Below are 11,753 nucleotides of genomic sequence, written 5' to 3' on the forward strand. Positions count from 1 at the left end.
GAAGTCATCAAACAAACTAATGTGACTGTGACGAACAATACCCTAGAGATCCGCTTGTATTAGGCTAGGAAAGGGACAACATGTATCCCTAAGAGAGGAAGATATGGTCCTCTAATATCTGCTATTTCTATATGTCCCAATAAGTTAAATTTTCATGAGCCTCTCCTTTCAAAATTAGTACAATTGCTGCAGCTAATAATTGTGTGTTCTTTTTTTATGTTTAATTTTCCTTAGTCTTGCTGTTTGGAATTTATACTGGGAATATAGTCCGTAGTTGGGTTTTCATGCAACAAATTAGCTAAAAAATGCTAATGCAAAATCAAATAAAGGAATGATAGTTTTTACCATCAAAGTTGAAACATTAGAAACTGATAAAAACAACACTTATAAGTAGTTTTCTACAACCAAATAAAAGTGGGCTACCTAGGCTCTGGTTTTTAAGGTAATGAGGGTTATATCTGTTGTGGTTCTTTGAGGTATTTTATGGGTTAATACCAACAGGAAAAGCTTGCTAATATTTATGAATGGCAATAGAACTCATTTCAATGCTAAGCTAGTGTCATTATTTCATGGTTAGGATTTATGATCAATAGGTATGAAGATAGAGGTGATATCTGCTCTATTAGGCTCCAATTGATCAAATTTGTGAAAGAATGGAATCATCTGTGTTGCCTTTAGAGTTCAATGGGAACACTGATCGGTGCATAATTCAAAGTGCAATGTCGCAATCTGTCCAAAGCAATGTTTCTGGAGCTGTGGATGCTTCTGCTTCTGGGGTGTCTATACATGAATGTTTTAGGGCCACATCAATGTTTGAGAAACAGGCTAAGGTGGATGTCATACTTCTAAATTTTTGTATTATTCCTTGAACTTGCTTCCAGAAATAATCTGGATTTGAATAGCTTGTAATGGGCATTTGGTTTTTTGTTCATCATCATCAAGCCTTTTATTGGCAATTTACCTGATTTGGAGCTCTTTATTGTTATTGGGTTGTTCATTGCCTTTGTAGTGGGTGCATTCATAACATGGAGGACATTGGTGTTAACGGGTATCTTCAAATGCTCTACAATTGTTCTTGTTAAAGAAAGATATTTGACAACTATTTGGTTTCATCAATGAAACCAGCCCAGCCCAGCACAGCACAGCCCAGCCCAGCCCAGCCTAGCCCCGCCCCACCCCGACAACACATACCCGGGGCGGGGATGGGATTTTAATTTTAACTCTATAACGGGGATGGGAATGCCCCGCCCCGGGTTTGGGATGGGATGGGAAATAACTAAATATTTTGGGACGGGAATGGGATAGGGGTGACCCGTCCCAAACCCGCCCGTTGCCATTCCTAGTGAGGTTCCGAAGTCTAGCTCATCCCCTGAATTTGGTAGTTTAGGATATGTCTGAAAGTTGTTTTCAAAAACAATTTTTCTGTTTTTAGGAACAAGAAATAGACAAGTATATATGTTTAATAAACCAAAAACATAAACATGATTTTTTTTTTAAGAATATATTTTAGTTGTGTTTAGTTGTTTATACTTGTATTATGAGAAATGATTTAAAAAATAACTGTAAGAATGCAGAAATGATTGAAAATAAAGCACTACATAAAAATTATTTTTTAAAAAATATAAAATAAATTAAGAACATTTCAAGTTTCAAAACAAACTTTTGTTTCATAAAACATCAAAAAACAATTTTCAAAAATAGTTCTTAATTAAAACTTATTTTTAGGACTATTTTTTAAAATTGATTTTGAAAATTATTTATTCTATTATATTTTATAGAACAAAAATGTACTTGGAAACTTGTAATATTCTATTTTATATGTTTTTAAATATTTTTTAATAATAACTTTTATACACAGTGCTTTATTTTCCATTATTCTTTATATTTGTATAATTATATTTTAAAATAACTTTTAAAAAACAAGTAAAAATTATTGAAAACAAATATTATGTTTTATACTTTAAGAACAAAAAACAATGTTGTATTTTCTTATTGTCAAATATATTTTTTTATTTTTTAATAACTGTAACGATGAATTGGACATGGTCTTTAGGCTAACTAACCATGTTTTTTATTTTTATTTTCAATTTTTTATTTATTTGCTTTTCTTTGTAATGATTTTTGTGAAACATTTGAGTTATATTTTTGTATAATTTTGTAGAATTTGAAAGCCATGAAGCAAAAAAAATACAATTTGATGAGAAAATGGTAGAAAATGAGTCATTGCAAAGGTCATTTTCATGCTCTCTAGTGCATTTCACACTACCATAACAAAATTCGAATAATCATACGAAATTGCTATGCAAATAATCGCTTGTGCAAAAATTTGAATCATCATGTGAAATTTTTATGCAAAACATTTTGTTTAACATTTTCTTTTTCTTTTTTACTATTTTTCAGAACCAAAAATAACCTAAAAAAAAACCCCCAAAAAACTAAGAAAGGACAAACAAACAAGCCTTAAATCGGATTATCAAAACAAGAAAATATAATAATTCGGCGAGGATTATGGTTTACAATTTGGACATACATTTTCAATACAAGACGTTTTCTTTGCTCATGTATGTATGTATAAATAAATAAATAATATATCTAAAAAAATTAAATATAAAAAATAAAAATAAATTAAATTAATTAATTAAATTAAATAAAATCACTCCCTCGTGGTGTTAAAAATTCAGTAAGTACATAACAAAAGCAACCAACCACGAAGAGGGAAGAACAAAACTGAAAAACAAAAAATGGCAGTGCTAATCCAAAAGCCGCACGTTCTCCTCCACACACCAATTCTCATCACCCCCACCAAACCCAGACTCAGAATCAAGTGCCAGGACTCCTCTGAGCCTCAAAAGCCCTCCACCAGTGCCCAACCCACTTCTCCAGGACAGGGCTTTGGATCCGCTTCTTCAACTGTCAAAACAGCAGTCAATAAGAAGAAAGAGAAGGGTAGAAGGGAGAGGGCATCCATAATCCGTCGATCACCAGTTCAAAAACCGGGGTTTCTTGGTGTAGAAGAACAGGGCGAGTCTAAGGAGCAGGGTAGAAATGAGAGTGCTTTTCTTCTTGCTTGGCTAGGCCTTGGTGGGATCATTCTTGTGGAGGGCATTGTTCTTGCTGCTTCTGGTACGCTTTCTTATCTTGGATTTGTTGGGAGTTAATGAAATTTAGATGGTAATTCTGCATTCTGGGTTCTGGGTTTTATTTGCGTCTTGTTTGATTGTGTGGTTTCTCTTTCTAGGACCAAATCTAAATGAAGAACGGAAGGGGAAAGGAAATAAAAGGATATGCGTTTCATTTCCTTTCTAATTTAGCAAATTGTTTCAGGAAAAATGAAATGTCAAACAATTTTTTTATCCACCCTGTTGCCCTTGGTGTGATCAGAAAAAGACAGATGGTAAGATTAAATTTTAGAGAAGTTTTTATATGCTGAAGCGATTTCTACCCAAGTTCCACCACTTTTAGGCAATTTGAACATGAATAATGCATTCAGATTCATCCTAATTGTCTTTTCTTAGTTCCAAATTATGGAATTTTTTGAGTTTTTTTTTTCAAGTCAGTCATTTAATTTTATAAGGGAAGAATAGAGCACTTATGAGATGTGAATAAGAACATGATGGTCATTTAGTTGGCAAAATGAAAAATGATACAAATATTAATCTCACAGACAAAAAATTTGATTAGCAAAATATATCTCTATAGCATTGTCCTTTTTGTGAACTTAAGAAATGATATGGTTTAGAAGCTCTGTTGATTTGTTTTAGTTTTATATTATCTTACATTTAGGAATCTGCAAATACCAATTTTTGTGGAGTTATGAAGTTGATTCGGGTTTTTCCCTCCCTTGATTAGTGGTTTTTAAGGTCAACCTTTCAATTGTTGTCATTGAATAAGTTTCAACTCATTAACACCACTGACTTACACATGAGGAAACATGGCTGAATTTACTTGCTTTAGCATAGTTAATTAATTTTGGCTTGCTTGTAATTAAACAGTTTTTAGTACCTTGAACTGCACTTATGAATGGAATTGGAAACTAGGAGATTTGAGGCTTGCAGGTTTAGTCAGTTGTGGAGGTGTGCTCTTAGGGTGTTTCTTGATTGTTGACTTGTGATTGAAATAAATGGAAATTCCATTCATGCATGTCTACTGAGGAACATCAAATGCCACCACCCTAAAATGGAAAAAGAAAGTGGTTATGACTATAATACTCTGGAAAACATAAAGCAAAAATATACAGAGATGAGGATGTGAAATGACTAAATGGAAGACTAAGAGAGACCTGCTAAGATGGACTAAAATACCATCAATATACCTGTGAGATTGCACCCAAGAAACTACTCTTGCAAGATCTGAGTGAATTCTAGTTGAAGGTTTCTGAAGGAATGATGAGCAGGGATGTGAGTATGCTTCATTGGCAAAAGATACACTTATGATGCTTCAATGCCTTTGTCTGTAATAGGTAGGTGCTTGGCTTGTAACAGGTCGGTATGCTTGAATAGAGTTTATTTGGAGTAGTTGGGTTGGATCACTTGGATAATGTTAATTAGAGTTTGACTGGGGGCACAGACATGTACATTACATTTGTTTGGTTTTGTCTTACCAATGGTGTCCTGTATCTAAAGAAAACAGAAAAAAATTAAAAAAAAAAAAATTGGGAAAACTAATTGACAATTTTCATCAATTGTGTTTTCCATAGAATGAGAAAATTTCTGAACTTGTTTATGTTAAAAGTTGAGCTACATTGTATCGTTAGATGATTCCATAGTTTCACTAGTGGGAAGTAGGCTGTCGGAAAGGGTTGGACTAGATCCTGCTGACTATCTATAAATGTACTCCTACTAGCTTCAATTGTTATATGATTCACCCATCCCAACCTTTTGGTTTAGAATCTATATTGCTGCTTAGGCTATTTGGTTAAATCTTCATCTACCATCCTTTCATTATAAGATTTGGATTGGACTCTTAATCTATGATCTAGGCCTTCTACAACCATATGACTATTTGCAACTTTGTCTCACATTTAAGACCCAGGTGTATTTATGGTGCTTCAAGGCTCAGATTTGACAGGCTTGTCCACCAGAATAGAGTTCATTTGGCTTCTATAGATAGTTGGATTGGATGATTTGGATTTGGAGAGGGACATTGACAGTCTTTTCCTTGATTTGTTAGGTAAAAAGCTAGTGTCTGATTAGTTCTATCGTGATAATAGTTTCTTTAGTTCTTAAGATGGACCTTAGGAAAAGCTTGGAGTAGGTCTTTTTGATTAGTTGTGAATGTACTGCTACTTGCTTCCTTGATATGTCATTCACCCATCCAACAAGAACCTTTCAACTTAAAATCTATGTTCCCACTTGGGCTATTTGATTTAAGCTTTATCCAGATCTGAACAGGGCCCTTAATCTGTGTTCTGGGCCTTCTACAGCCATATCACCTTTTCCAGCTATATTCTTATATCTAGACCCCAGGTATCATGTGCCACATGTTTGAGGTCATTGACTTATTCATAATCTCTTCCAGCCAGTTGCCTTTTGCATGTTCTTTAACTTTATATTCTTCGATATAGGGGGTTTGTACTGCTGAGTTTCCTCTTTGGATGAATTTTTTTTTTTTTGCCTTACTTTTTTCTTTACCTGAAAGAAATAGTTAAAACCTACCTGCAGCCTAGCTTAACTACCAAAAATATTGTTCCATGTCAGATGTCTTGTTGGATTACAATATTCTTTACCCTAGTCAAGAGGATTTAAGGTTAATCCTCTGAACTATACTCATAAACCCACTGAAAAGATTCCACATGGCTGCTTTCTGCCATACTACTATGCCAAAATGTCCTTATGGCTTCATCAATAATGAATGATTTCAATGAAATAAATGATTATCCAGTACTCAGACACAAAATGCACGATAGCATGGGTACTGCCCCAATAAGAGTAAATAAACATAATCATTGAATTTGGCTTGGGTTTTTCCTTCAGCTCCTCCTGCTTAAGAAGATTGACCAGAACCAAGATGAATTTGCATCCTATAATTAGCAAGTGTTCCAAGTAGCTCCCTAACTTGACTATGGGGCTTTAACAGGGCTTATTTTGATTTTCAAATTTGTTGGTTAGACCTCATGTTGCCACAGATTCATCTTACTATTGCTTAGTATTGACCAGAGAGGGTTCAAATGCTGGTGAATGGCAGAGGTTGTGTTAATTGCATAACCTTGTTGTGATGGTTTGGGCTTACATATTATTATTAGTATCACTATTTAAATATTATATTACATCACATTTTAATATGGCATGGATCCACATAAACTACCAAACTAGTCTGATATAATTCAAATAACCAATCAGGGTTGCAGATGGGGATAGATGACATACTCAAACCCAAGTTGGGCTCAGGTGTGATCTGGGTTTGGGTTGCTTATCAGTTAAGATCATATACCCAAACACACAATGAGCTCTTTTAATTGCACAACTTGTCACAAACCCACCTAGTTCCCATCCCTACATGCTGCCTTTATCAAACCGTGGGTGAGAAAACATATAACAAGTTAAGAAAGGGATGGAATGCACATATGTAGTCATCACTTGGTGGCAAAACACATGCATATGATGCCTAGGCATTATCTGGGTCTTTTGATGGTTGTGAAAGCAACTTCAAGGAAGAGTAACTTCATTCACATGGAAGATGTGTCTGCTTTTAAGAAAAACTGTGATGATGAAGCTAACAGTGTGGACACCAAACATCTGTAAAAATACGTTCCCCTCTTTTAAACCACAACTACATGCAGAATGATTCTCATTTTTCCTTTACACTTGTCCTATCCACATCCTATGTAAGTCGAATGTCATTTCCTCTTTTAAAGCACATTATATTCTCAGCTGTAATGTGGCTGACAACCGTATGGCATTAGCCCTGACTTTGTGACCACCACATACCAGACAAATTAATATCTCGTCCAGCATGATTCCTATAGAATCAGAACTGATTTGATATAAAGGAAAGAACAACAAACAAGTGATGTATGTTTCAATTTGGAAGACTTATGTTGTTCAGATTTTAACTTTGTTATTTTTACATCCACAGGCTTCCTACCAGAAGAGTGGGATAAATTCTTTGTGAAGTATCTATACCCATCTTTCACCCCAACAGTCTTCTTGTTTGTTGCTGGAACTGTTGCATATGGAGTGCTTAAGTACCTGCAGAACGAGGAAATCAAAACCCCGAAATGACTTTTCATGAATGTAAACAATACTTCCAGGCTATATGTTTCCAGGTTATGGGAGGAGCATCTCACTGGTGACCGTTGAGTTGTTTCTTATGGACTCAGCTTCTACCTGCAGTGCCTTCCACTATGAACAGACGGATGTAAAATAGCATAACTCAGAAAGTTATGGAGCATATTTTTTGTTTTGTTTGGGCAAAGTGAATACAACTCTTCCCATATGTATGATTTTGCATATCTGCTTCTGTAATTTGGATGACTCTTTGGGATTAATGCATTACAGTTTCCCTTTTTTTCTGGATGAACGATTCCATCTCAGTTTTCAGGGGGTGATAGGACCACTCATTATGATTCTGGAGATTTCTGCGATATTTGAATGATTGTGAGCTTGCAATGAGCATCTTAATATCTGTTGTGTGTTAGTGAATTTGCTACAAATGGATGTCCTGGTGTGCAGAGCCATATTAATTTGCAGGTTATAATTCCATAGTGTTGTTCTACTGGTCTGAATTGTTTTTATTTTTCAAGGCAACGGTCTGTTTGGCAATTTTTTCAAAAATAATTATCAAAAAATAGTTTTTGTGAATAGTCTTTAAAAATGGTCTTCAATTATTTTCGGAACAAATTGTTTTTTAGAACTTCATTGTGTAAAATAGTCTTGGAGTCTTATTCTCCATGTACGATGCACAAGTTTTCAAATTATTATTCATCTTTTTAATTATTGCTTATAATACTCTTTAAAAAAAAAAAAAACTTAGGTCTGTTTGAAAACGTTTGTGAAAATTGTTCTTAAAAAGCAATTTTTTTTTTAAGGACATTTTCAAAAACTGTTATATATATAATGTTTTACTTTCAATTATTTTTCATATTTATTTCATTATTTTTTAAAAACAATCTTTGTAAAAGAAGTGAAAACAACAAAAATAATATATTCTCAAAAAAAAAATCTTATTTTTTATTTTTAAAAACAAAAAAATATTTTTTATTTTTTATTATAAACATGATTTTCTTTTTCTTTTTTAATTCTCAAAAACCACGTAGCCTTATTTTCAGAATAAAATCTGACAAAAAGAATTTTTTTTTTCAAAAATCCATCTATTTTTTATTTTTTAAAAGTATCAAATAGGCCAATAATTTTATGGAGCCACCACATCCATAATGGGTGGACACTCTTTCACCTTTCTCTACTTCTACTTGGGTTGATCCTTTTTTATATACATATATATATATATTATGAAGTTTAATAAAGGGTTTTTTTATTAAAAGGTTGTTTGAAAATCCGATTTTAGAAATTTAAGTTTTCAGTTTTTTTATGATAAAAATGTTTTTATTATTTTCTTAAAAAAAATTTACATGTAAATACTTGAAATGATAAAGGATATTTATATAAAAAAATAAGTTATATTTTAAAAAGAAAAATATGAGAAATATTAAATTCATAAATTTAAAAATTATTTCATCCATTTTAACTAATTAACTCTTTAATAAAACTTTAAACTAGCTGACAAAACTTGGTGATATGTATTAAAAATATTAAACTTTAAGAACTATATAAATTTAAGCTCAAAGTTAGTCCAAATTAAATTTTAAAATGTTACAAATAATTAAAGAAAATCATGAAATTTGCTGGATCAAATTAAATTTGTCAAAATCATTACATTGAATGCAAAACACTGACCCTTGAGGAAGTGTTGGAGTCACCTACATGCAGGACCACTCAATCATTAGATGGCCTGCTACAAAATAAAATAAAATAAAATAAAGATGTTGGTCCCTCACTTCCAAAGTCCAACTCATTCAATATATAAATTGGCTATCTCTCTCTTACTCTGGGTGCCAAAATAAGAGGTCCCCCCACCCCCTCTAAAATTCTTATTATACAATACCCCTTTCTCCCTTCCCATGCCATTCTACTTTCTCCTCTCTTTTTCTTTTTCTTTTTTTCTTTTTTAAAAAAATAATTAAATGGGTATATTTTGAAAATGTTAAAACACTTCATAATGATTGAAAATGTTTTTGCTTAAAAAAAATTAAAACTTATTTGGCAAAGTTTTTAAAAATATTTTTTTTGTTTTTAAAAACAGAAAACAGCTTTTAAAAATTTATAACACTGTTTGATTATTGTTATCTATTTTTAGTTTTTAAAAACAAAATGAAATAGATAATAATTTCTTAAAAAAATATAAAAGTTATTTTCATCCGATTTTTTAAATAATAAAAAAATATGCACAAGAAAATTTTAAAAATTAGTTTCAAAATTTTAGATAATCATTTAAGCTTATTATTGATTTCTTTAAATGAAAATATTAAGTAAAACATGTTTCAAAATATTTTCTGATAAAAAAAAATTATTGTTATTATTTTATTTTAATAATTAAAATTTCTCTAAAAATGATAGCTTTCTAATTTTCAATTTTAAGATAAAAACTATTTCTTAAAATTGTTTTATTTCCACAGCTAATTAAAATAGAATTCATGCCCATGCCTTAATTCAATTTTTCTCAAATGGGTTTTTGTTGCAGGTGGTGAAGAGAAATTTTTTTCAGGTTCAAAAAAAAAATTCCTCCCTTAATCCCTAAAAAATCCTCCATCTTGTATAATTTGTATATTAAAGTCTTAGGCTTTTATTACTAAATTTTGAAAATCATTTTTATTATAAAAGTTTGTTGGTTATAATTTAAACCCAAATTATAATATCTTATTCTCAATATTTAGATAGAATTTTTAAAATTATTTTGAAATTTTAATAAAAATTTATTAAATACCATCCATATACTTCATTTCATTTTGACAATATATTTTATTTTATTTTAGCATATAGTACGATATAAATTATTATTTAACTCAAATCTAACTCAATCCAACATGTTCGAGTCATTACCGACGTATTATCCAATAACTCAAATCTAACTCAATCCAACATGTTCAAGTCATTACCGACATATTATCCAATACTTGTCAATTAAATTCCATCATTAAACATTATGGTTGAAGATTCAAAACATCGCCATCCCCATAATATTGATAGAGACTGAAAACCCTCTAATCAACACAAGTTTTGAACATAATTTCATCCTCCCTTATTTATGACTTATAACTAATAACATAACCCAAATGAAACCGCTCAAGCAATGACAATTGATAAATTCCAACACACATTCTACTCCTTTCTATAAATACTATACCTTATTGTCACCTAATTTGATTGGTAGGTTCTTCCATCTCTCTTTGGAGATCATCAAAACTAAATAATCATTACCCTATCCAATCTTAATATTAATATTAGGGTTTATTACTGCAAGGTTTTGGTTCCCGGAAAGTATTAGGGAAAGAAAAGAAATATTAAAATAAATTTTTATATTTGGTTTTGTTATAAAAAAAAATACAAAAAAAATCAAATATAATTAAAATTATTAATAAATTTATATATTTTTAAATTATTCAATTTTTATATAGAAGATTGAAATATGTGAAAAAAGTATGAAGTAGTATATCAAAACAATTCATTGACTTTGAATTTATTTTTTTTTTTCTTCATTTTTTCTTTTCTTTTACTTTTCCTCTCTATTTTCTCTTTTTCTCATTTTTCCTCGAACTTTTCGAAAACCAAACATGACCTAAAAGAATACAACTAATCATATGACCTTATACGTGTATTTAAATTTCATTATTTTGTATCCTCTATTTTGTTGTACCTTTATTTCTCAATTCGGAATTTTTTGTATACTTTAAACAGTAGACTAAGACCCTATTTGGTAACCGTTTTAAAAAATAATTCTAAAAAATAGTTTCTAAAAATAATTTTATAATGTTTTATAAAACAAATGTTTGTTTAGGAACCTTTTTCGGCTATGTTTGGTTCCTAAAAAATTGAGGGAATTATAAGGGACGAAAAATACAAAGGAAAAGAAAGTGAAAGAAAATAAAAAATAATTTTATTTACTACTTTAAACTCGTTTTACTTAGTTTAACTTATCAATATAAAGATTAAATAATTTAAAAATACCTGAGTTTCTAACTAGTTTTAATTACATTTGATTTTCTTTGATATTTTTCATTAACAATCAAATATGATAAAATCATTTTCCTTTACATTTTTTTTCCTTAGTATTTTCTAATAACCAAGCATAACCAAAATGTTTTTAATATAGTGTTTTGCTTTTAATCATTTTTCACATTTTTATCATTATTTTTTAAAACAGTTTTTAAAAAACGCATAAAAGCAATAGATAACAATTTTAAAATACTCTATTTTTAATGTTAGAAATCTGTTTTTAATTTTTATGATCATTAAAAGTGTTTTTTCCTGTTTTTTTAATGAAAAATAGGAATATATTTCAAAACAAGTTATCAAATAAGACTTAGGGTGCGTTTGCTACTTATTTTAGGAGTGTTTTTAATATTTTTAATATTTAAATTTTTTTTATTATTTAAGTGTTAAAAATATTAAAAATATTTTCTAAAATTATTTTCAAACGTTTTCTTAAAGTTTATTAAATAATAATTTTAAAAAATATTTTTAACCATTCTAACAATTAAA

The 11,753-nt window shown here is 30.3% G+C and overlaps 1 protein-coding gene across 2 annotated transcripts; it reads left to right on the top strand.

Annotated features, from left to right (window-relative positions):
- The first annotated feature begins 2,721 nt into the window (after window positions 1-2,721).
- Window positions 2,722-7,518, top strand: LOC117932964 (protein LOW PSII ACCUMULATION 2, chloroplastic). 2 transcript variants are annotated; one of them, XR_004654266.1, is made up of 3 exons: window positions 2,722-3,123; window positions 3,239-3,394; window positions 7,075-7,162. XR_004654266.1 is itself a non-coding variant. In XM_034854291.1 (2 exons), the coding sequence occupies exons 1-2, from the start codon at window positions 2,742-2,744 to the stop codon at window positions 7,218-7,220; spliced, it is 528 nt and encodes a 175-aa protein (XP_034710182.1). In that variant the 5' UTR covers window positions 2,722-2,741; the 3' UTR covers window positions 7,221-7,518. The 2 variants fall into 2 exon arrangements, 1 of the variants encoding a protein (XP_034710182.1); XM_034854291.1 differs by lacking the exon at window positions 3,239-3,394 and having other exon boundaries at window positions 7,075-7,518.
- Window positions 7,519-11,753: the final 4,235 nt, after the last annotated feature.

The sequence above is a fragment of the Vitis riparia genome, chromosome 16 (genome assembly GCF_004353265.1).
Source record: "Vitis riparia cultivar Riparia Gloire de Montpellier isolate 1030 chromosome 16, EGFV_Vit.rip_1.0, whole genome shotgun sequence".
NCBI lineage: Eukaryota > Viridiplantae > Streptophyta > Magnoliopsida > Vitales > Vitaceae > Vitis > Vitis riparia.